The 25,265-nt window shown below is 46.0% G+C and overlaps 7 protein-coding genes and 1 non-coding gene across 8 annotated transcripts; 3 read left to right on the top strand and 5 right to left on the bottom strand. All coding sequences in view use genetic code 12, as the record gives it.

The window, feature by feature from the left end:
- Positions 1-226: 226 nt before the first annotated feature.
- Positions 227-9,158, top strand: CXQ85_004520 (uncharacterized protein; the record flags this gene model as incomplete). The annotated part of the gene is made up of 2 exons (XM_025488136.1): positions 227-2,376; positions 2,657-9,158. The coding sequence occupies 2 exons, from the start codon at positions 227-229 to the stop codon at positions 9,156-9,158; spliced, it is 8,652 nt and encodes a 2,883-aa protein (XP_025341944.1).
- Positions 9,159-9,222: 64 nt separating this feature from the next.
- On the bottom strand, positions 9,223-12,321 carry NMD5 (Nmd5p; the record flags this gene model as incomplete). Its single annotated transcript, XM_025488137.1, has 1 exon — positions 9,223-12,321. One exon carries the CDS (start codon positions 12,319-12,321, stop codon positions 9,223-9,225), a length of 3,099 nt encoding a protein of 1,032 aa, XP_025341945.1.
- Positions 12,322-13,431: 1,110 nt separating this feature from the next.
- CXQ85_004522 (uncharacterized protein) lies at positions 13,432-14,175 on the bottom strand (the record flags this gene model as incomplete). The annotated part of the gene is made up of 1 exon (XM_025488138.1): positions 13,432-14,175. One exon carries the CDS (start codon positions 14,173-14,175, stop codon positions 13,432-13,434), a length of 744 nt encoding a protein of 247 aa, XP_025341946.1.
- Positions 14,176-15,557: 1,382 nt separating this feature from the next.
- Positions 15,558-16,166, bottom strand: CXQ85_004523 (uncharacterized protein; the record flags this gene model as incomplete). Its single annotated transcript, XM_025488139.1, has 1 exon — positions 15,558-16,166. The coding sequence occupies one exon, from the start codon at positions 16,164-16,166 to the stop codon at positions 15,558-15,560; it is 609 nt and encodes a 202-aa protein (XP_025341947.1).
- A 662-nt stretch (positions 16,167-16,828) lies between these two features.
- On the bottom strand, positions 16,829-18,490 carry UTP9 (Utp9p; the record flags this gene model as incomplete). The annotated part of the gene is made up of 1 exon (XM_025488140.1): positions 16,829-18,490. One exon carries the CDS (start codon positions 18,488-18,490, stop codon positions 16,829-16,831), a length of 1,662 nt encoding a protein of 553 aa, XP_025341948.1.
- An 807-nt stretch (positions 18,491-19,297) lies between these two features.
- On the top strand, positions 19,298-20,218 carry CXQ85_004525 (uncharacterized protein; the record flags this gene model as incomplete). Its single annotated transcript, XM_025488141.1, has 1 exon — positions 19,298-20,218. The coding sequence occupies one exon, from the start codon at positions 19,298-19,300 to the stop codon at positions 20,216-20,218; it is 921 nt and encodes a 306-aa protein (XP_025341949.1).
- Positions 20,219-23,214: 2,996 nt separating this feature from the next.
- KRE30 (ATP-binding cassette family ATPase) lies at positions 23,215-25,047 on the top strand (the record flags this gene model as incomplete). Its single annotated transcript, XM_025488142.1, has 1 exon — positions 23,215-25,047. The coding sequence occupies one exon, from the start codon at positions 23,215-23,217 to the stop codon at positions 25,045-25,047; it is 1,833 nt and encodes a 610-aa protein (XP_025341950.1).
- Positions 25,048-25,192: 145 nt separating this feature from the next.
- CXQ85_004527 lies at positions 25,193-25,265 on the bottom strand. Its single transcript has one exon. It is a non-coding gene; the product is annotated as a tRNA-Ala (tRNA).

Raw genomic sequence — 25,265 nt, forward strand, 5'->3', positions numbered from 1 at the left:
AAAATATATTCTGAGCAGAGATGAAGAAAAGTAGTATATAGATATAATATCAGGAATTGCAAAAGACCCAGATTATATACCCCGACAATAGAGGGGTAACTCATGAATGAGACTATGCCACTTCAGGGGTTAATTAAGGTTTGAGGATATATTTCCCTGTCAAGGGAGTGCATATAATGGAGATATCCAACACAACACTCCTTCCTAACTACTACTCCAACTCGAAATGGCCCAAGAACCCGACTCCCTGGCCCTAGAATCGCCCGTTCCAGAGTCGCCTCCGGCTCCTATACAGGAGGTCTCGTCAGACGCCACGCCAGAGATTCTGCCCCAGTCCACAGCCGAAGATCAGCCCAAGAAGCCAAAAAGGCTAACTCTCCAAGAACGCTTAGCTCTAGCGGCCAAAAAGAAGAAAAAAGCAGCCTCAGAAGCTCAATCTGTGCCTGACAGTCCGAAGCCCGTTGAAGAAACACCCGCCGTGGAAGAACCAACGCCTGAACATGACGAAACAGCTGAATTGAAGAAACAACTCGAAAAACTACAACTACACAGCCAACAACTTCTAGATGAAAACAAGCTGTTGAAGGCAGCAGCGGTCCAGAAGACGCCCTCGCTGGATCTAAGCAAAAAATTGGCCGAAAAGGACACGTTGATCCAGCAATTGATGGACGAAGGCCAGGCGCTTTCGGCTAAGGAGATCAAGCTCCATGAAAAAGTACGTGCCATGGCGGCCACCAACGCCAAACTAGAGAATTCGTTGAAAGAGTATGCTACGAAGAACGAAGATGCGCTTTTGAAGCTCGAGGAGGTCGAGAGTATCATGAAAACACATAAACTCAAGTCTGTAGACCAGCTTCTCGAGCTTTTGGAGGTGAACAGCCAGAAACTCAATGAGGCGAAGCTGGCGCTTGAGGACGAGAAATCAAAGAACTGGGAGGGCAAGTATAGAGAGCTGCAGAAACAGTATGAGCTGGAACTCGAGGAGAAGCGCCATGCGCAGAAAGAGCTTAATGATTTGAATATCAAGCTTCAGATGGAAGGAAACCAGCTGCATTTGGACTTAAAGCTGCGTGAAGATACAATTGCGCTGCTTAAGCAAGAAATCAGCTCGTTGAAGGATGAGAGCAGTACGGAAATCACGCGTCTTGAGTCGAAGATCGAGGGTCTCCGGCTGGAAAACGAGAGTTTCTTGAAGATGCTGATGTTGAACAATGAAGCAGACGCTAGTACTGCTACGGAGGCCGAATCTAAGCACATTGCGTACTCTGAGTTTGCCAAATTGTCTGAAGCACATAAGAATTTGCAGCAGCAGTACGTTCTGTCTCAGGAAAACTGGAAACTTATTGAATCGCAGTTGCTCAGCAAGTCTGAGGCGCTTTTGGAGCTGCTGAACTCGCTCAAGAAGAGCAAAGTCAAGGCCCAGACTGAAATGAGAAGATTAAACGGACAGATATCGCAGTTGAAGGAGGAACTTGAACAGGTTCAACAGAAGGTGAAGGATCTTGAGAATGCCAATAACGACCTCAAATTCCAGCTTTCTGTCAAGGAAGACGATTACAAGGAGTTAGAAACGAAGAAAGAGGACCTCACATCGATTTTCAATTCAGATAGACACAACTGGGAGCTTCAGGAAGAGAAACTCAAGAGCACCATCGAAAAGCTCGAAGAGCAAGTCCAGGAGCTTCGAGAGTCCAGTCTTGTGGGAGGCCCCAACGTCGATTCGTTTGCACACCTGCAATCCAGAAAACTCAGAGATTCAGGTCTCCATATCAACATTGAGCCAATGAGAGGCTCTTCTGGCAACCTGGTTCCCCTCTACAACCAAACGCTAGACAGCGAAGTTGGCGCTACCCCAGCTGGCTTTGGAAACTCCTTTGAAGCGCCAAACCTTTCCCATAATAACCTCCTGGCACTTTCATTTACAGATGACCTTGACTCCTTCGAAGCCACCGAAACCGGACCAATCCCCGAAGACGCCCTGGTATACTGGAGAAACTCTGCTGACCGTTCAGGGATCCCAGCGTCGCAAGGCGGCAAGAACATTCAACTACTCAGCAAAATGAGTGCCAACATAAGAAGACTAGAGTTGGAGATCACAGCGCTCAAAGAAGAAAACGAGAAGCTCAGCGAAGACAAAGACGAAGCACAACAAGAGATTGTTGCAAAACAAGACCTCAACATAAAATTGGAAAATCTAGAGCACGAGATCTCACGGTTGCAAAAAGAGATTGACCAGAAGCTGCAGCGAGAAACGACGCTTTTGGAAGTCATTGGAGAAAAGTCAGAACGAGTTGAGGAGCTCAATGCTGACGTGGCCGATTTGAAAGACCTTTGCCGCCAACAGGTCCAACAAATGATCGAAATGGCCGAAAATAAGTAGACCCAGACGATCTGGTGGAGGTGGAGGAAGTAAACCCGTGCACCATCCAAGGTGGTGAGACGAAGGTGTATTTCATTTCATGACATCTCAGCCCAGAGTGACACCCGTGCACCAGGGGCAATTTGTATGGACAACCTTCCCCACCAAGAGTGTTTGCCATTTGCCAATAAGCCTTTATCTCACTAATTGCCACCCCATATCTGATTCTTTTCCCATGGTAAGTGAGCGGGCCAATCCAGAGAAACTGCAACGCCTAGCAGCGCCTGTCCCATTAAGGCAGTTGGGAGCGGAGGTTAGAGATACCGCCGGCGATGGAACAGGAACTCCGAGCCGTGGCGGTGGTGTTTTGACTCCAAACACGGAATTGAGCATCCAGAAACGCAGAAGACCTTCTTACGGGACCATTGAGACCGATAGAGAGGCTCATTACAATTTGGACTATCCTACTGAGGATGCTGAGCTTCTCAAGCACCAGTTGGACCCCAAGCACCGTTTCTACGCCAGATCCAGACCTCGTTCACTCAACTTGCCTGGATTGCTTCCTTACAAACCAGAAAACCCAAAAGATCGGGCCAAATTCCTCAGTCATATAGTTGCACATCTATATATTGCAGTAAAGAGCTTAGACATCCAGGGCTCTGTTTCCATCACTGCCAAAGACTTGGCTTCGTTGAGAAACGTGGCTGGGCTTTCTGACATTGACTTGGCTCTTGAAACGAATCTATTTGAAATAAACAACGATCCAGCACGGACCGCTGAAGAGGAAGAAACGAATAACTACTTTTCCCAGGAGGACTTGGACGTTGCCAATGAAGACGACGACGAGTACGAAGACGATTCTGAACTCGAGGACGACGATGATATCAAGGAAAGCGTTGACGATTTTGATTCGGGTGAAACGTCTCAGCACAAGAAACTGCCTAAATCAGCTGCTGTCGTTTCTACGAAAATATGGACCCACGAGCTTCTTGTATGGCTCAAAATGAAATACGACATGCCATTGTCGCTCCGAATGGCTCTTGCTAGAGTCTACTACGCCATCTGTTGCTGCAGAGGCCAGCATTTGAATCTTCGCATCTATATCAAAATCTTTGAGCTTCTTACTAAGGATGTGGAGCTCTTGCAAGACGCTGGGTTTACTCTTCCTTGGGAACCAGTGTACCAGGAACTCGTGAACCATTTCCCTGGCGTGGACGCTACTTTTGAGCCTCTCGAGAAGAAAGATATGAACTATATGCTAAAAGTGGCTGAACGTGCATCGAGCTTCTACCCTGCCGAGGCCTTGCCTAAGATTTTCCAGCATTTGGGTAGTCGATTCTCTATTCCCAATGCTTCGTTGGTGTTATCCAACATGTGCATGCTTCCATTGACCTTCCAGAAAGACCCCAAGAGCGATAACGATATCAGAAGATACCTTTCTCCGTTATTTTTCATGTGGTCAAAGCTTAGTCGTTCCAGCGGCGTTGACTCTCATCTTACATCCCGTTTGGGTACCATTGCCATGTCTTTCTTGACAAAGCTAGCCAAGGACTCATCTTTCTCCTCGAGCCATGGGCCTTTTGGCGTGTTTTCTGAAGAGCAGTTCTTGCACTTGATAAACACCCTTATAAACAGTTTGAGCATCAACGTTGAGAAGTACGGTTCCCTTAAAACGCGATTCTTCCATGGCTATTCCAGCTCCATTGTGTTCTCTATTAACGGTGACAGCAGTTTGGAGCAAGGCGGTATTATGGATCATATTGAGACGCTTCTCAACGCCATTGAAAGTTATGTCCATCCTTCCAATAGTGGCGAATGGTCAAGACCGATTTCGAAGTTCATATTGAGCTTGGTCTACCAATTCCAAAAGAGATTCAACTTGGAGAGACAACCAACGGGTTCCCTTTACACATTAGATCCAAAACATAAACTCTCAGATAAAGTTGTGGCTAGATTCGTTCAGGATCTTTTGCCTATAGTCAAAACTGGTATGCAATCCAAGAAAGCAAGTGCCGTGGATGATTACTTGGTATGCATAAATCTACTTGCATCCATGGATGCTGAACCGGTTCTTTCTGGTACACTTATCGATTTATACGAGTCTCTTGAAGGCGTGATTTCCACTCACAGAGTCGTGACAGCTCTTCGTTGTCTTGACGAATTGGTGCGTTACTTCGCCAGTACGCCAATCTACAGAGTGCATTTGACTCGGTTGTTCACTTTGGCTTTGCCTGGTATCGACTCTAACGACTTGACGAAAACTATGTATACCCTTGAGGCCTTTGCCGGCATGGCCAGTTTTGTGCCTATTCATGACCTTACCGACGGTGATGGAGACTCGGGCTTGGCAATTCAGTTTACATCCTCCCAGATGGAGTATTTGCAGTCCAAGCTTTACAACAAGGAAGCAGAGGCGCCGTTTGACATTACGCCAGAACTTGAAGAGGAAGCTCTTAAATCCTCTTCTACAGCATTCAAGTTACTCATGAAGACATTCCTAGAAAGGGTGTTCTTGCTTCTTAGAAACATTCCTGATCCTTCTAAGAGTAACGGCATGGAGAAAGACCTTTGTGACTGTCTTCCGAAGTTCCTTTTCATCATGATAGAATCAATGTCGGACGACGTTTTTAAGTGCTTCCGTGATGAAGTTTTCAACTTTGTATTTGACAACAGTATTCACACAATTGCAGATGTGGTTGGAGAGATTTGTGGAGGAGTCATCAAGAGAGATCCAAAATTCTTCAAGCAGATTGCACCTATTTTGATAGACCGTGTTATGGAAGAGGTCTCTGAGAATGGTGCCGGAAAGATGAGAACTGGTATTGATGTCGAGCCACTTGATCAGGCTCTTTTCTGGAACTTGATTATTCTTAACGAGTGTATTGGTAACGCTGGCGAGTTTGTGGTGGCCATGGGTCCTAAACTTAACAAGCTCTCATACTTTTTGATGGAAAATGTGAAGGGTTCAGTTGTCTTTGCCAGCACCTACATGCTCAATCAGATGCTCCAGGCTGTAACGAAGATGAGAATCAGTGAGTCAAGACTTATCAATCCCAGCTACATAAACAAAAATGGCGTGGACGCTAAATGTTGGGGTGGTTTCCAGTTTGATGAGTACCGTTTCTCCCAGGAGAACCTCACATTTGACTGGTTTATTCCAGATGAGAAATGTGTCAGGTTTGCTGTTGATACTTTTAAGGCCCACATTTCTAAAGCTCTTCAGAATACCCTGAAGGTTTTGAAAGAAATCATCAAAAACAAGGATGCAACGTCACAGATTGCTCTTGAGCTCTCGGACGAACTTCGTGTCAATTTGCTTTACTTGGGTTACGGAGTCAGTGGTTCGTCTTACCTTTTTGACCCCTCCTTTGACGAAGATATTCCTAAGTTGAACGATCACAAGTATGAGTCTTTGCAACATAGACTTCTCCTTCTTAAACAACTTCGTGACTTGAAAGGATGCAAGTTCAGCACGAAAGACGAGGCCAGAATCGAGAACGTTCAAGAAAACTTGCAGAAGATCGTTGATGACATCGAGGGTAAAGATATCATTGATTTCACCGACGAGCTCGAGAAGACATTTGATATTGACATGTCTGACTTTATCAACACTCAAAAAGGAGGCTCCAGCGACAGTGTTGATGAGAAAGAGCCCGTCTTCAGAAGACCTGTTGATGTGGGATCTTTGAGCCAATCCGAATCTCCTGTTAATGAATCAGCAAGAGCGACCCCAATGTTAGGAGGTGTCGATGTTACTTCTTTGAACCCTGCAATTACCTTCCGTGAACGCAAGATTTACACGAGTAGGTACTATTTTGGTGATGACATTGAACAACGTAGGGCCAACGAAATGTACTTCGAGGTCCACAGAACGAGACATTTGGTTGGTAAGAGTTTGCACATCATTTTTAAGTTTATGACCACCCATCTTTACGACAATATTCGGATTTTCAAGCATTTGCTTTATGTGTTAGACATCTGGTTTGCAGATGTGGGCCGTGAAAGGAACTTGGACTACAGCCACTCAAGAATTTCCTTCAGGTACTTGAGTGAAATTCAAGAGCTCAATAGAATCCGAAAGCCTTTCACAAGACTTACTTTCGGCAGCAGAATCGAATCTTACCACCAGATGCGTGTTGCTTTGCATGCCACTTCGAGAAATATGTCAGATCTTGATCGCATTCTTATTGAAGATTTGACCAGAGCTTCATGTTCTACTTACCTGGCTATTTCTGAACGCGCCCAGGCTACTTTGCTTGATGCAATGAAGCGAGTCAACAATTCGTACAATGTGATTATCAAGACAACCTTCAAAATCCTTTCTAAGGCCTTGGATGAAGACAATCACAAGAAGATCGAGAGTGGTTTGACCATCTTTGAAGTTAAACGTATCAGATCCAAGATGCTGGGAGACTTCAACTATCTTGGGAAATTCATTGATCTCTTACATCGTGCGATGCGAGTCGACCGTGTGGAAGTTAGCGAATTAGCTCAAAAATTATACCAAAGTCTTTGCGGTACAATCACGTTGCCTAGCAGAGTATGCTTGATTGATAATAAGATGGTGGACAGCATTAGACCACCTGACGAATTTATCGATTTAGAGATCAAGGCAGTTACACTTGCTAAAGAAAAGAAGAGAGAAGTGTACGCTGATAAATTGGAGAAGATTGAAGATGCTTTAGTGGTCAACGAGAAGCAAAATAACCACTGGAAGTTGAGCTCTCTTAACTTACTGTGCTTGATAGATCTTGGAGCAGACTTTGGGTCACCTACTAGAAATGATGTGTTCCAGTTGTTGACTAAGGCGTCTTCCAGTGACCACCCTCTCATCTCGCGTTTAGCCTTGAAGGGTATCAGCAAGCTTTTCAACAAGTTGTTCTTACTCAGTGCATACAACTACAACTTGCAAGATGCCTACGATTTGAACTACGTCATGAGTGACTTCAAGGTTGTTGATACGACCCCAAGAGATGGAGTATCCTACTCTGAGACTTGGAAGAAGGAAATTGCCAATGACAAGTCTCCCGAGTATTACATTGATCAAAAGGCGAACTGCGGTTGGCTCTTCTGGGATGATTCCATGATAGCAGTGAAGCCAGAACCGTTGATCGACCTCAATTTGAAGGAAGCTGATGCTCAAGTCCTCACTGGATTTGCATCATGTGTGACAGCAGACTGGTTCCGCAATATTGTGAATTTGTGGGTTACGGATAATGAAGCCAATGCTGCTTTCCAAGGAACAGATGTCTTTGCAACCGCAGGTTTGGTGGCGTTGATCGCTAGCGGTACAATCGAGGGTCTTCTGTTTGACGAGTTGTTGGAGATCATCAAGTCCATCTACGTTCCAGATGACAAGAGTTCGCATATTGTTATTTGTGAATTGATTTCAGGAATCCTCATTGCCTCGAGAAGCTCGACTCCAGAAATCGCCAAGAAGAGAGATGAGTTTTTGGTTCCATTCTTATCCAACATCTTTGAAAAGGATTTGACGTCTGAAACGAAGAATATCTGGACAATCTTCTCCTGGTGGGTTCCAGCTCACATTGACTGCAAGAGGTTCCCTGCCATCGTTGACGTTTTGGTTGATTTCAAACTTACGAACGACTCGGACTCGGTTTTGCTGAAGGCTACCAGACTTGGATACATCCGCTCTGTTGTGGTGTCCATGACTTGGGGTTTCCCTAACCCAGACGAAATTCTTGAAATGTGTTTCAATAACCTTAGCAACAAGTACCAAGCAATTAGAGAACAGATTGGGTCCTTGATTGCAGTCACTTCCTTTTCGTTCTACGGCGAATCGATGAAAGACAGCAAGACCTTCGTTGAAGCATGCAATAACGAGCTGCACATGTACAAGAAGAGTATGGACCATCTTCTATTCAACAAACTCCCATCGTTGTTTGATCAAGTGGAAGTTTGGAGAAACGAAGTAAAAGACTTGTCTGCTCATGAGATCTTAAATTCCGACTATATCTGTGCTGCCACCACGATCCTAAGCTGGTTGAAGCAAGCTCTTAACACGAGTATCGCTATCCAGTACCAGGATTTCGTGAGCAAGTATATTGCTCCATTCCTTTTGCATTTAACAGCCATGAAAGATGTATGTCAGCTTGGAAACATTGAGCCTATCTCGACATTCAAGAAGGTTTCCCAGATTCCTTTCGAGCCCCATTGCTTGGAAGAGGTCGTAACCATGTTAGAAGGGTACAGCAAGGACGGCTTGAACCATGTTCAGTACTTCATCCTTGGTGAGTTCACCGAAACAGTGTACTTCAAGAACTTGTTCTACTTGACCAAGTCTCAAAGACAGCGTATCTTTGAATTGACTGTCACCTTGATGTACCATAAGAACGTTGAGATTCGTGAGGCTGCCTCCTCGACCTTCTCTGGTTTGGTTCATACCTCTCCTCCAGCTGTCGTTGATGAAATAGTGTCACACTACAAGAAGCGTTTTGCTGCTGATTTGGATAAGGTCAGAAAGCAGCACAGAAAGACAGGTTTCAAGAACGTCTCGAATGCAGAAACCATAACCATGCACGGTGCTGCGCTTGGTTTGGGTGCTTTGGTTCATGCCTTCTCCTTCCAGTCACCACCACCTCCATGGATTCCAGAGCTTTTGACTCTTTTGTCTAACAAAGCGTCAGGTGTCGTGGGAGTCGTTGGAAGAACCGCCAAAGATGCTCTCGGCAAATTTAAGAAAACTCGACAGGATACATGGCATGTCGACAGCAAGGTGTTCTCAGAAACACAAATGCAAGACTTGGAGGGAGTTCTTTGGAAGAGCTACTTCATTTGATCACATTTTTCACCGCATAACCCACTGTTGGCCATGCCGTCATACATTATAATACATAAAAGCCTCATTTAACCGTGTGTAAGACGTCAACGAAAATCTGCTTCTCTGAGTCAGAAAGACCATCAAAGATCATGCTATGCAACTGAGGATGCTGGGACTGAAGCGAAGAAGTAAACTCCTTCAATGCATCAAATGGATTCACAGAGTCCAATGGCGTAGTTGCCAATGGATCCTCATAGACAGGCTCGTCTTCCTCGGTAAACCCAGATTGAGTCAACTTGTTGTTTTCTTGTTGCAAGAAATTAAGGTACTCTTCTGTGCTTGCGTCGTTGGCACCGCCAGTCTCATCTTCATCATCCAAGTCCTCAAACTCATCAGCATGGTCTCCAAAACCAGGGTTATACAACTCCTCGTCAAGGTAAGACTTTTCGCTGAAGTTGACTCTCTTTGTCTCAAACGACTTGATTGCAGCTGGCAAAGCCTTGTACAAGATAGCCAAGTTGGATCCAATGTGAGGAGCAAGATTAGGCGTGTTCAGAACGGCCTCGCTGTTGCTGGACAAACTGATCAACCCTAGGATGGAAACCTTGATGTCGTAGACACGCTTCAATAGAGGGATGAGAGCGAACCAGAGCTCCATGAAGATATTGAGGTAGTTGCTCTGTTGTAAAGCTGCCAAGGTGGAAGATGATTCGTAGATCAAACAGGACACAATGAAATCGACCTTACCCACGGTCATGGCGTTATTTTTGATATGCTTGGGGTCTTCCTTCTCCTTGACAATGACTGGGAAGATGGTTTCAAACAACTGAGGAAGGTATCCAATGGCATTGCGCTGCAAAGAAAGCACAAAGGTTTGTGCCAAATCAAGGGCAAGCACAATATCATTGTAACTCATATCCTCTTCGCCCAGGATGATAATGGAAATGATGCTAAGCAACCTGGAGGCGATTTCTGGGTTCTCGGCAATATCCTGAGGACCAAATACCATGTAGTTTCTCAAACACTGGAACAATTCTTCGGTGTACATGAGAGCAATGCCTTCGTCAAAGGATTTGGCCAAGTGAGCGAAATGGCTCCACATGAGCGGGCTGACGGAGCGAAGGAGGAAAATGGAGTTTTCAATCAACTCACCAATCTCAGCAAGGAAGTCATCCAAGTTGTTCGAGAGCACGTACTCAATCACTGGAGAGAACGTCTCCTCAAGACGAATGCAGATTTCCTTCGAGTTTTCAAAAGATAGGAGAACAGTGATCATTGTGTTCAAAAGACCAATGGCTGCCATGATCTTATCGGATGAATCCATGTAGTCGCCGTCAAAGTCGTCCACATCAACGTTGGCAGCGTCATTCACCTCTACAGCCAATCTCATAAACTGGTTGACCAAATTTTGCATCAATTCCACGCCGAAAGGCTGGAGCTGCTCGGAGAAGTTCTCAACACATTCTTGCATAACCATAGAAACGGCATCGTTATCGATCTCCTTGGTGAGCTCGAGCAACTTCGACATGGTGGGCAAAATTAACTGGGAAAGCACATCCCTGAACTTTGGAATATGCATGTATGCTTGGATAGAAAGGGCTGCCTCTAACATCACTGCAAGGTTCACATCGCCAGCATCCGAACTGAATGGCTTAAGGATACCATGGAACAAAGCCAGCAACATTTGAGCATCTTGGAACTGCAAATCAGCAAACTTGGAAAACACATCGAGTGTTCTGGCCTGAAGGAACTCATGCTGAGACGCAATGTTAGGTAACACTAAAGTCTTCAAGAAGTCCTCCATTTGCGTATGGTAAGGCAGTTTAGGGTTGGTCAAGTAATGCGAAACTCCACCTATAAGTCTCATGGCGCCCTCCTTCTTCTTGGCAACCTCTACAGACTCCTGTTGCTCTTGCAAAGACGAAAGCTCGGTGTAGACAAACTGCAACACCGGCTCCAAAGTCAGCTTCTTACGCTTGCTCACCAAAGTAGCCAACAAGCCCAAAGCAGCAATATCTGGAGCCACCTCGTCAAATGCATCAAGCTTCGAGTTGATATAATCATTGGGGTCTTCTTCAAACAACTCCAAAGTCTCGTCGCTAGGACACAATAAGGGGTATATGAGGTGGGAGACAATAGTCTGGAAGTATGGCTTGACCAAGCCCCAGGACTCTTTCTGGGTGACACTATGACTCAAGAATTCTAGCAAGTGGTACAAGGCAGTGCCTGGAAGCCAGCGGGAGCCAGAACACCACTGCTCGACCAAAGTCAAGTAGATGGACATGAGGTGAGGCACAAACTCAGCAATAAATATAGCACGAAAGCCGTCGTATTTCATTTTCAGCGACAAGTCTCTGGAGCCGTAACGGCGGAAGAGCCTTTCCATATTGGCGATGGACCATTTGTAACATTTGGAGATCTCTAGCTGGTTTCTTTCCCTTTCATTGAGATTAGGGTTCTTGACGTACTCGGGCGTGGCCATTTTAATGACATCACAGTGGAATTGACCCCACGACGCAAGCGTTTCCTGGGTTTGAAGCACTTTAGGAAGGTCATAGTAAGTAACAAACTTATATGTCTTCAAGATGAGCTTCAAAATCTCAGCGTACTCCTCCGTAAGTTCCAGCGCCAAAAGAGCGTTACCCACATCCAACAAGTGAGGAAACGCCTCGGCAATCATAGGATCCAAGTCCCGCTCCCTCTCCTTATTGCTGATCCAGCGGTAGTACCGAGTGATCTCAGAGAAGCACAACACTCCCACATACAACGACACAGGCGAATCGTGTCTCTGCAAAGCCGCCGCCGTCTGTGGAAGCAAGTCGGGCCAGCGGGCGGGAAACTCGAAACTCACCAAAACACGCAAAACTGGCACCAATTGTTGTCTCAGCTGGTGGTCAATATTGTGCATGGTAGGAATGATTCTATCCTTGATCACAGGCTTCTCGCCCTCGTCAATGCCATTATTCGGATGGTTCCAGTACCGAACCACCTGGTTCTTAAAGTATACCGCCGCCGCCTGGCGTAACCCAGCGTCCTGGGCAGACCCAATGATATCCAAGCATGCGCCCAAGAAACCCGGGGTTCTGGAGATGTACTTGAGGTTTTCCTCGGCTTTTTGCCTGACGTCCTGCGACGCCTTCAACGTGTCGGCAAAGAGCGACTCGAGCTTGTTCAGGTCCATTGGTACAAGTCGTTCTTGGTGGTCCAGAAACCTCGAGATGGGCTGATCGGGAAGGTAGACAGATATCGAGTGTGAAAAAAGACGCTAGATGGTGTAACCTGTATGAAGGAAGCAGATGGACGGTGGTGTTGGACAAAAGGGAGGGAAGGAAATGGGAGGGATGAAGTTTGGCTGTGGTTTTTGGCGTAAGGGGGCCCTGACGTTACTGGTGGTGTTTTTTTTTTTTTTTTTTTCTCTTGGGGTTGGTGGTTGTTTATGGGGTTCCTCTGGAAGTGCTATTTGGCTGCGAATCCAGGTAAGAAGAAGCAGAAGAGACAAACCAGGGGAGAATGTGGGAAAGTTGGGAAATTAGGAAAGTGGTTTAAAAATCGGGGCTCGTCGAAGTGAAAGAAAAACAGCTTTTTGGGTGTTCAGGGTGCCTGAAAGTGCTGATTTATGGGGGTATACTGGCCAGGGCTGTGAAGAAGAGCCTACCAGAAGGTGTGTTTCTTTTTCGCTTTTCTTTTGATCCAGCAGGGAGATTTGAGCTTGGGCAGGGGAGGAAGTGTTTGGACTTCAGGTCAGGAGAACTCAGCTTTTAGGACTTCACGGCTTCAAGGCCTTTAAGTGCTGGACAGGTACCTGGGCCAAAAACTGGCTTCCTCGGTTGCACCCGAATGGCTGCGAAAAGCTACTACTTCTAGTTATATGGACACAAGGGGCGAGGCTTAGGGAACACCAAGGGCTTCTAGCATGACCCATGGGACAAATAGGCTTTTGGTAATTTGAACGGTATTGTTAGGAAGTCTGGGGGAAGCGGGGTGGTGGAATCATCTGGGCTTTGGTGAGGCAAAGTGAGGTGCTGACGATGGAGGAGTAGACTACAAAAGATGATTGGGAATGGTCAAAAATGGTGGTTTGTCTATTGTTCAGTCGGCTCGAAGAGCCGCTAACCTAAAGATAAGGTTTGGTGGATCTACAGGACATACGCCAGGGGATATATCCCTGGAGGGTACTTAAGGCTCCTTGATTCGAGGAGCAACCACGAAGCATTGTCTTATGAACTGAAGGTCAGGTAGTAAGCCTCTTATCGTGTTTATTAGTAAATTATAGGCGGCTGTATCTCTTGCTCTAGGCCATTCTCTTGAACGAAAGCACGTCGCTGACTCCCTTCTTTCCCTTTCCTAGGGCCATGGTAAGTAGCAAGTCTTTCTCCCCAGAACAGTCCTTGGTGTTCCATACTTGAACCACAGATTCATAGCACAGGCCTCCGTTGACGAAGAACCAGAGGTTGCTTACTTTCGGTAGGTTCAGGCACTTATCTGGGAAGGACAAGAACGTCTGGATCGGGTTATCTAGACTACCTTCACGTTTGGGATCACTGAAGAAGTTGGATACCACTGGAGCGTACCCAGCACAGTCCCTTCTTCCTCTTTGAAGCGATATCTGGATCTCCTTGATCTTCAACAACGGATTGTGCCATATACTGGACGGAACCTGGATCTTGGGACCGCCAGACTTGGTCTCTTCCCATTCTTTAATATACTCCTCGGCACTCCCGGAAAACAACAGAACCAGCTGTCTGTACTTCTTCGTCATGCAATCAAGAAACTGCTTTCTGCAATCAGCTCCCGACCTGCCGTCTTCAGCAGTGTACTTGCCATCTTTAAGCACCAAGTTGAGCACCACCAAATCTTCAAACAGAGCGTTTGGAATCCACTGTGTTTTAAGCTTAAGCGTATCTGAACAACTTTCTAAAGCTTTATCAAAAATATCCCTATTGAATCCCGACGAAACATCATCCACTTGCAAAACATTACCCACAACGCTGCCAACCACAAGAAGCAATGTTGCTATGCCATAGAAACCTCTCATACTATCACCTTGCAAACAACCCTGGATTCCTGGAGGACTTGGCAGGAGGTATATATAATGAGAAACTTCCAACTACAGAAAAACCTAACATGGACCCATTTTTGTGATACAAGGTCTTCCACAATACCTGCACGACGTGGTACATTGTTCCTAATGGTTTCTGGTTATCAGATATGGTTTTCTGGCTTGGCAGACGTCGTAGAGGAGCCTGAAAAATGGAGAAACCGGTAGTGGTTTTACTGGACCTTTTTATGTTCGTTTTTATGGTTGGGTTGGTGTAAGTGTGGCTGATGATGTTAGAGAATGTTCCTCTTTGAGGCTCGGACACTTACAATGGCATTGTTGGGTGGTTTTGGGGGCAGAGTTACGTGGATTGGTATGGATTAAGGGAGAGAATGGACGGTTGGGGTTTAAGGGGTTTTGGGGTTGTTTGGAGGGTAGGAGTGGTGGTTGGGTGATACGGTGGGTACTTGTCTTAAGAAGAAGTGTCCGAGCACCGGTGTTTCTTGTAATGGAGATGGAAGAGGGTCAGTTAAGAGTGGTATTAGACAATGAACTGGTTGGTTTGGGTTTCCTATATTGGGATTTCTGGGTGGTTATCTTGGGCAGTATCAGTATAGGTGCCTCAGTGTCACCGTTACTTCCAGAATGGTAATACCGAGAAATGGACCTACAAAGCGTGTCAATTTGACTACCTAAGGCTCCTACTCAGTCAGGTGCCCTAAAGTTGCTTCATTACACTCATGCTTGTACCATCAGGTCTCCAGTTGACTTCCACTTTGTCCATATATCTTTCTTACATTCACATCCAGAGTGATCATTCTATTGAGCGAATGGCCCGTCCAGACTATCCAAACCAGGCCATCCAAACCAGGCCATGCCTCTATCGTTAATATCCTATCTAGCCAGTCACCATCTACCATCGATTCAACTGTGACGGGAAGATAACCGAGACTTCCGCTGTGGGCATTTACGCATCCCTTCAGCGTCTGCTACTCCAACAGAACCGGCCCCTTCCACCTTTCCCATCGTCTCCAGACAGCCTCCAACTCACTTCCCCATTCTAGTGTCTAATTTGTATCGTATCTCTTCACCGTCTCATCCAGGCCCCCTTGCCTGACATCCAACCAACCCTGGCAGCGCTTCCTGCCAGTCCTCCATGATCCAGCATTGCATTGATTCCCCATCTAGATGACCCAGCCACTCCAAAAAACTTGTTGCTGTCGCTTCACAGCTTGATCACAACTGCTCTTCACAACTGGTCTTCACAACTGTTCGTCACAATTGCTCACAACTGCTCAACTGCTCTTCACAACTGCTCAACTGCTCTTCACAACTGCTCGCTAACGCTCACAGTTGTTCATTCACAGTTGTTCAGTTGCTCAGTAATTCCCCTGCTCCTTGGCAGCCTCTGTATGCTCATCAATGTCAATGGCATCCCACGGGTACGCAATCCACACATCATCCACGTCCGTACCAGCAATGTACCTGCCCTTCTCGTTAAACTCTTCCGGAAGCTGAGCCCTCTTCTCTTTCCTCTTGTTGTGCAAAACAAAAACCGAAAACTTCGTCAGACCCTGCTTGCCCAACTTCTCTTCAAGCTCCTTGACATCCTGCTGAAGCTCAGTCACCGCATAATGAAGCGTAGTTCTCGTATCATCCACCTCATCCACAATAATCACATTCTTCCCCACAAGCAGATCCATATGCTGGCCCAAATTGCCAAAATCCAACCACTGTGTTCTTACAACCTCCTTTCCAATCTTCTCCTCGTCCCCCATTTGCTCATACAACGAGAGCCCAATGGCCTGGATGGGTATGTTCTTCTTACCCTCTTCCTTCAAGAAGGACCTAAGGATTCTGGCAGGAATGAAGCCACCGCCTCCAATGGCAATGATAAGGTCGATGGAACGACCCGAAGCCTTGATTTCGTCTGCCGCTTTCTGGCAAAGCTTGTGCACGATATTGTATGAAATGAAGAGTTTGGACATGGTAGTTGCTTAGTGCGCAGAGATGAGATGAGTAATTAAGGTGGAGGTGGAGTGGTGGATGGGAGAGGTCAGGTGGGGAAACCCCTGGGGATGTGGAGCCAAGGGAGGTAAGTTTAGGGGGCTTTTGTTTTGTGAATGTGTTTTGGTTTGTGTTTGGGGGTTTTTGGGGACTTAGCTGGGCATGGAGGGCTTACTGGTGGTTAGTATGGGAGGAACCAGAGGGTACTGAAAGAGGTTGGGGCTTTTACGTTTTCGGGAAAGTAGTCGTCTTATATGCTTCTTTGGTGGTTTAGTAGTGAATTTAAGGTCTATTTTGTTCCCAGACGGCTTGTTTGGGCTTTCTGGCGGTGGCTGCAAAATGGATATCTGGGATGGGGCTGGGCAGTCGGTGGCTGCGAAAAGCATATAACAAAGAGATCACCTCCCCAAGCCATGATCTGGATTTTGGAAGGGTATATGTTAATTAAGCTTTGGGTGTCGTCAAGGGACCACGCTGATCTCGGTTAAGTGGATTTGGTACTCAAAGGGTTCAGTTGTATGTCCTCTCTTGTTGGTATAACTCAGTATATACCGAGGGCCACTATCCATGTAGCATCTTCTATATCTTTACCTCATACCTCTCCTACACATCACTCGTGCCGCTATTTCATTAGTCTATTTTTTTATGCCTCCTCGTCAAAGCTCAAGAAGTCGTCGTCGGAAATCTCCTCCTCACCTGGAAAGCTCTCATCGACATTATCAACACTATCGAAATCGTCGTTCTCTCCGTTGGCATACACGATCAGCTCCTCAACGTTAGCAGACTGGTCAGCCAAAGTGTTCTCGTCTTCATCATCATACTCATCTTCACTGTCAAGCTCAGCTTGCTGCTCTTCAGCTTCAGCAACCTGACTTCTGAACTCAGCATGCGACTTGAGCAACTGCAAACGACCCTGAAGCGCCAACAATCTCGACATCATCGTCATACCGTCTTCAAAGCTTCTCTGAAGCTTCTTCAAGTTGTCCCGTAGCAGGTCTTGCTTCAGTATATAACCTCCATGGGTAAGAAGAATCCACTTGAGCCAGATAGAAAGCAGGCTCTTGCTCAGTGGGTCTGCAGCCACTTTCAGACTGACAATGCTGAACAAATGCTTAACAAGCAATTCTCTGTCGTCGCTCTGTGAAAAGAGTCTGAATGTCTCTTTGATGTTCTCTTCATCGTCGTTGCTAGCACAAAGACGAAGCACCTTGGTCTTCAGCACCTTTTTGGCAGTAATGAGCCCAGAAAGCTTGCTGTAAAGCTCCAGAGGCGGGAGATTATCAATCTCAACTGGCTTGGTGCTATCTAGCGCTACGTCAGGCGTAGACTCCTTCTTTGTCTTCTTCTTTTTAGAAGGCTTGGTCTGGATTTCCATATGGTCCTTGAGTTCAGCAATGGCCTCGAACTCAGGCTGGTTTCTATCGTACAAGACGGCAACGTAGGCCGATTTTTGGGCGAAAAAGTTCTCCACGGCTCCCTGCAATGTGGTAGTAAGGTCAGTACCTGTGAAGATTTCAGTAGAAGTGGCAGAAATGGCAGCGACTTGGGATTCGCTGATTTTATTGAGTTTGCTGATTTCTCCAGCACATTCAAGGCCGGCAATATGCTCATGGGACTTCACGTCGTACACGCTCAACGTATTAGAGCCCTCCAAGGCCACATATAAGTATGAGCCAGCCTGCTGGATGGCAGAGACAGTGCCGTCGACCTGGATCTTTCCTGTAAACAGCTTTTTAGCTGGATCGACAAACTGCACGGTCAGCGACCCAACAGCAACCGTATCCTTAGAGCCAGCAAGGTGCTGGATGCATGTGTATGAAGTCTTTGGGACTTTGATGAATGTGGATATGCTCTGTGAAGAGATGCTGTATTCTATAAGGCCATTCGGGATATGGGCCCAGAAAGAGCTGCTGTTTCTCGATCCAGCGACCAAGAACACCTGTTTAAGCTCTGTGATGCGATGCACTGGCGTATCTGAGTAAGGTGAAAGCACCAACACCTCAGCGTTATCCAACACCACCGCCAAAAGCCCCTCTGGACCATTGGCAGCCGTGTTCACCGCAGACCCGTTAGCCTCTGCTGCCCTCTTCTTACCCTTTTTCTTTGGCTGCTGCACCACATCGTTGAACCAAGCTACACTGGTAATGGTAGCCAGGGCATCGAGATCGAATCTCTGGACCAAGTCGTCCGATACCTGGCCGTTTTCGCCCGGAAAAACACGAATCTGGACCTCATTGCGGGCCTTTTTCAGAATCACACTCGCCACGAACGAGCCGCTGGCGTCGGCGGTGCTGAAGGCAGTCATGGTGGGAAATGGTTAGGGTTGAAAAAAAGTAAGTAGGTGCTCTTCGCGATGCCCCCATTACCCACAGGCAGGTGCGTAGTGATGGCCTGGGGAGGGAAGGGAAGGGGCTAAGGGGGATGATATGAATTTTTTAAAGGTGGAATGTTGGTGCTGAAGGGCGTTTTAGTTAGAATCCCGATTTTTGCGGTTCTTGGAGTGAAACTGGCGTGGAAATTGGACACTTATTGGTGTTTCTCAGTGTATATGGAATGGCTGCGAAAGATGGGTAGCAGGGCCAGTGGGAGGAAGGGAAGGGGGTAGAGGGAGGGGGTTTGGAGGTTTATGCTAATGGATGTTTCTGGGTGGTTTGTAAAAAGTGTGTATTTTTTGGTTTTGGAAGAAGGGGGAAGTGCAGAGTTGGTGGTTGGTGGTCTCTTAGTATATAGTGTAGAGAGCCAGTAGCTATGGATATGAAGAGACATATATATATATATATATATATAGATCGTGGATTTCTGGTCATTTTCATCATTTGTGATTTTGAAAACCCTTGAGTCTAAATGAGCGTATCGATATCTTACTTCTGTGATAGCCATATATATCCATATAGGTATGGTTCTTCATTAAATACACCATGACAGGCCAATGGTCGTAAACAAACCACCCAAAGGAACCATCCCATATCTAATATTTTTCCTTCGTAACTTCTTCGAATTTCCATATTGGAAACTCCACGGCCACCGCCGCTTTACAGCCGACAACGTCTTACACTTTCCTTATCCACTTTCTTTATAAACCCCAAGTTATCCCATTTCTACAACCACAGAAATGCCGCCACACGCCAGACAAGCCCTAGGATACTACAACCCCAATTATACAATTCCCTACCAGCAGCGGCCCCAAAGAACCAAGTGGCCCAAGAAGCCATGGGACATTATCCTTGTCCTAACGCTATTCGTGCTTCTACTGGCTTGCTTAGTTCTCCTGTTCTTACAGCTTTGTTACATTGTTGAAAGCTCCAGATTCAAATACAGCGTTCAAAGCCCATATGACTGGACAGACTACTTGAGGTCTCTCTTGGACCTGTTTGAGAAGGCAGCTCCAGGCTCCACCTCTGGCATGGCAAGCTTTATTCCAGAAAAGTGGATGCTAGAACAAACAGACTTTTACCTTCATCTGCTTGGGTTTTGTAGAAAAAGTAAGGGTGAATCCCCGAATTGCCTGAAGCGGTATCACGGTGACACTTTCCAGAACGATATCGTTTATGGTTTGGCATTCCTTATTGCTAGAAGCAGGGTACATGATAAATGGGAACTGGAAATTGTTGCAACAGAATGGACCAACCGTCTAACAGGAGCCGCCTCTTTGGCTAAAGCTGCTATTGAAGGTAAGGCCCCAAGAAGAATAGACAAAGCGGCAATTGCTATTATTGAGAACTACTGGGATCTGTCTTCTAGACCTGTATTTGTGTCTGTGCTTTTATGTTTACCGTTTCCGTTATATTTTACACTGGTGATAGGCGCTTTTGCCGTGGGAACCCGGGCTCTAATAGTTTTTGGCCTCTTGGCGGCATGTTTTCAGCTACTGTTGGTGATAGAGTTGCTTTGTCGCCATAACAGCACTGTGGGAGTTCTTGATAAAAGTAAAGGAGGAGCACTTACTATGGCCATCGTGGCATGGGTGTTGGAGACGCTCTTAGCTGCGTTTGCTGTGGTAACGCTGAGGAGAGAACCTAAGGAGAGAAGCTAAGGAGAGGGCCGGGTCCGATGATTTAAATTGAAGAAAACGATCAGAATGGCAAATTGTAGCTTCTAGTTAGTTTGATCTTGGGAATACTTTATTTGGGGAATTGGGAATAGACGTTTATGGATAAGACCATATGAGAAGAGGCGACAAAGGCAGTTATACTGCAAATATTCTCTTTGTTTCAACTGCTTCTGTTCTTTACTTCTTCTCTTGGAAATTGCAATTTCTATCACCTCTCCTTTCGAGATTAACTCTACCATATACCTCAACACATGAACTACAGATGAAACCTTGTAAGCTTTACATACTTCAATGGGTGGAGCAGATTATTCATGAAGCCACTATTCAGTCACTACAAATCACAATAATTATTACTCTTACTGAAACCAGACATGGAAACTATAAACCGAAAGGACATTAAATCTCTCTTCAGTAATTTCTTACACTTTCCCTGCTTCTTCCTGCCCTTCAATAAAAAACCTGAGTTTGCCAAACCATACTTTCCAACCCCAGAGCCATGTCTTCCAATATCCAGCCACCACCAAAGTACACCAAAGATGCACCTAAGATCCTTCAATTTGAGTTCCACGATACACCTCCACAAGAATCCCCAGACTCCAAAACCTTCAGCCTGAAAGACTTTTTCCTAAAAGTTGCTAAGTTTTGCCAAAACGGCTGGAACTCAGTTTGTATACTTTCATTCTTACTCATGATAACTTGCTTAGGCCTTAATATCTTGTTATTTGTCCCCCATAAAACGACTGCCATTGTTACGTACAGCGTCCCAGAGCCATATAACTGGGGCGACTATTTAAAGTCTCTTTTGGATCTGTTTGAAAGGGTTGCTCCAAATTCAACAGCAGGTATATCCAGTTTAAATGAAACAAAGTGGACAATGGGTGAAACCGACTACTTCTTCCACTTCGAAGACTTCTGCCGGAAACCGAAAAATAAACCAAGAACTTGTTTTCCAATTATTGAACTGATGAGCAACCAGGCCATGATTGTAGGTGATATAGCTCGACTTCTCGCTGAAAGCACAGCAGAAGGAGACACCAAATCACCCTATGTGGACTTATGGATAGAAGGAATAAAATCAGCAGAAGAATTGTCCAAAGCAGCTATTTCCAACCTCAAGTCCTCCAATACCTCCCTCACGGATGGTTTGGTTGGGAAGGCCATTGATATCATTGAAAGCCACGGAAATCAGAAGAAGAGGCCTATCCTTGTACTTTTAACAAATCTTCTGATGATATTTTTGTGTGTAACGCTTGTTCTGCTACCTTTCTGGTGGGAACCCATCTCTTTTTTTACGGGTATCAGTGGCTTGATGTTCCCATGTATGTTCTTGGCGGCTGTGGCTGGCCATAAGGGCAGCAGTACTGTGGGAATTCTCCAGATAAAGGGATGCAAAAGCCTTTTAGCTGTGTTTCTGGTTATGTTAGTTTTTGAGATTATTGGTTTATTTCTTTCATTCATTTATCTGATGTATATGGACGATCGGAAAGAACAGGGTATGAGTAGTGCTTGATATAGATGAATAAACAAGTCTGAGGGGTTTACTTTTGGCTGAAACAGTAATTTATATCTAGGGACCTAAACAGAATTTAATTGAATGTTTCTAGACTTGAAAAGAGGTAAAGTTGTTCAAGCACAGATGGTAGTTTGGATATATTCAAGTCACTTGCTTACCTTATAGTATTAGTGCAATGTGAATGTATTATGGAACCTTTTTCATTCATTGCTACCAATGGAAGCAATTGGCGGATTTTTCTTTCGTATCTTTTTTCTTTTCACCTTTTGTACCTTCCTTACACTGCTTATATTCCAGTATATGTCGTGAGACTCTAAGAGGTACAAGATGGCCCATATAAGCGGCACAAACCGACAATAGCATGGGCCTTAATTATTGAAAACACAAAGTTAAGGACTTTCCAAGTAAGAGTATAACTACCTTTTTGGTTCAAACTTCGTAGATATGTCTGTCCAGTCACTTGCTACTTTAGGTGACTGAGAACCGGCAGTATATAGAAAACACCATAGCCACCACTTTTGAAGCCAAGAAATCCCTCTATATTGGTCACAATTGCTTAGTTACTTAAACCATACTATAGTTTCCTTAAAAAAGACCATTTGGAAAGAAAGTACACTCTACGTTGCTTGACAGTATGTGATTTGCAGCCATTTCGGAAGGTTACCAGTCCTTAAACCAGTTTTCATAGTACGCCGGTGAAACTTGTACACATTAAAGAATACCACCTTCTGAACACATTGCTTTCCTTAAATTCCCAAAACGACCCACTTCGACTGGTTTACTGTCGCTTTGTGTTCATTACAATATGGAGCTCTGTGAGTGGGTCAGACGTCACACCCGTGCACCAGACCCTTTCCCACGTTCCAGCCGTATCTCTTTCCACCCTCTGCCCTAGCCAGCGTTTCCTTCTGGTCCCCAATGCTTTTTTAACCTAAATCAGTTTACATGACTGCCGGATCAATCTAAAAGGTTAAATGAGTCTCCTAGTAAGGAAAGTCAAAATGCGCTCACGTGACTTTTTCAAGGTCATCTCTCCAACCTAGTCACCGCCAGTCCCCAAAAGGGGCCTAAAACGACAACCTCAGTGTTTCTATCCACCCTAGAGCACCCCCTTACGCTTACCAGCACCTGGGAGACCCCTAACAAGCAATTTCCCTATTTCTCACGTGACGTCATCTTCAGGGCATCCCCAGCTAATTCCCACGCCACGCCTCCCACTGGCCCCAAACCTCCTTCCCCAAACCTCCCCATACCATGTCATCTCTCCCCAGTCCCCAAACACCTACCCTCCATTGCTGGACCCTTTCGCTAGGCTTCGAAAAGGTTCGTGCCTGCATACACTGCCCCACCGTCGATGAGACGCTTTTTTTCGCAAACCTCCATACTAATCCTAACCTTTTTCTTCTTCCAAGCAAAGTACCCTTTTTTACTTCTTCCTCTTCCAGAAACTAAAAAAGTCTACACCATGTCTGCTGTTTCCGCCTCGAAAGCTAAGAGAGAAGCCAAGCGTGCCGAGAAAGAAGCCGCCAAGGCCGCCGCAGGAAAGTCCACCAAAAAGACTAAGAAGCAGGCCCAGAAGGATGCCGAAGAGAAGGACGTGGACGATGCCGATGCCCAGATCGCCAAATTGAAGTTGCAGACTGACGAGCACGGATTGTCTGACCGTGTGACCACCGGTGTTTTGGACTCCTTGGAGACGTCCAGAGATATCAAGATCTCTTCGCTTTCGCTTTTGTTCCACGGTAAGGTGCTTATCCAGGACTCCACTTTGGAATTGAACTACGGCAGAAGATACGGTCTTTTGGGTGAAAACGGATGTGGTAAGTCGACGCTTTTGAAGTCGCTTGCTGCCAGAGAGTACCCAGTGCCAGAGCACATTGACGTTTACCTTTTGAACGAGCCAGCTGAGCCATCTGACCACTCTGCGTTGAACTACGTTGTCAGAGAGGCCGAGGCTGAACTTAAGAGAATGGAGGACCTCGTGGAGGATATCATTGTCAAGGACGGTCCTGAAAACCCAGCGCTTGAAGGTTTGTACGAGAAGATTGACTCCATGGACCCATCGACTTTTGAATCCAGAGCCGCTGTCATCTTGACCGGTTTGGGTTTCACCCCTATCACCATCAACAAGAAGACCAGAGACATGTCTGGTGGATGGAAGATGCGTGTGGCTCTTGCCAAGGCACTTTTCGTCAAGCCTACTCTTTTGCTTCTTGACGACCCTACTGCCCATTTGGACTTGGCTGCCTGTGTGTGGTTGGAAGAATACTTGAAGAGATGGGAGTCGACCTTGATCTTGGTTTCCCACTCCCAGGATTTCTTGAACGGTGTGTGTACCAACATGATTGACATGAGAATGAAGGTGCTTACCCAGTACGGTGGTAACTACGACTCTTACGTCAAGACCAGACAAGAATTGGAGACCAACCAGATGAAGCAGTACCACAAGCAGCAGGAAGAAATCCAGCACATCAAGAAGTTTATTGCTTCCGCTGGTACCTATGCCAACTTGGTCAGACAGGCCAAGTCTAGACAGAAGATCTTGGACAAGATGGAAGCCGACGGTTTGATCCAGCCTGTTGTTCCAGACAAGGTTTTCACCTTCCGTTTCCCAGACGTGGAGAAGTTGCCTCCTCCAGTGTTGGCTTTCGACAACATGTCCTTCTCCTACTCTGGTAAGGACGAAGACAACTTGTACGAAGGTTTGGACATTGGTATCGATATGGACTCGCGTGTGGCTCTTGTGGGTCCTAACGGTGTGGGTAAGTCCACGTTGTTGAACTTGTTCCAGGGCAAGTTGGTGCCTCAGAAGGGTAGAGTCATTCAGCATACACACATCAAGTTGGGTGTCTACTCCCAGCACTCCCAGGACCAGTTGGACTTGACCAAGACTCCATTGGAGTTTGTGAGAGACAGATTCTCCAACATCTCCCAGGACTTCCAGTACTGGAGACAACAGTTGGGTCGTTTCGGTTTGACCGGTGAAGGCCAGACCTCCCAGATGGCTACCTTGTCTGAGGGCCAGAGATCCAGAGTTGTTTTCGCTCTCTTAGCCATTGAGTCTCCTAACTTGATCTTGTTGGATGAGCCCACTAACGGTTTGGACTTGTCCACCATCGACTCCTTGGCTGATGCTATCAACTCTTTCAACGGTGGTGTTGTTGTTGTGTCGCACGACTTTAGATTGTTGGATAAGGTTGCCAAGGACATTTTCGTCATTGAGAACAAGACTGCCACCAGATGGGAGGGTTCGATCTTGGACTACAAGAAGATGTTGGCCCAGGAAGTGGTGCTCTAATGAAACGGTTTGTATTTAATGGTATGCGGGTCAAACACGAAACATCACCGCTAGACGGTTTGTCATATATTCCTTTTGTAGTAAACAGATTGGATTTAAACAGTTGATTGTAGTTTCTAAAAAGAAGGTGGTGGGTGCAAAAAAATGGACGAGTCCGGATTCGAACCGGAGACCTTTCGCATGCTAAGCGAACGCGCTACCAACTACGCCACACGCCC

Source organism: Candidozyma haemuli (genome assembly GCF_002926055.2).
Source record: "Candidozyma haemuli strain B11899 chromosome Unknown G_2014730914, whole genome shotgun sequence".
Lineage (NCBI taxonomy): Eukaryota > Fungi > Ascomycota > Pichiomycetes > Serinales > Metschnikowiaceae > Candidozyma > Candidozyma haemuli.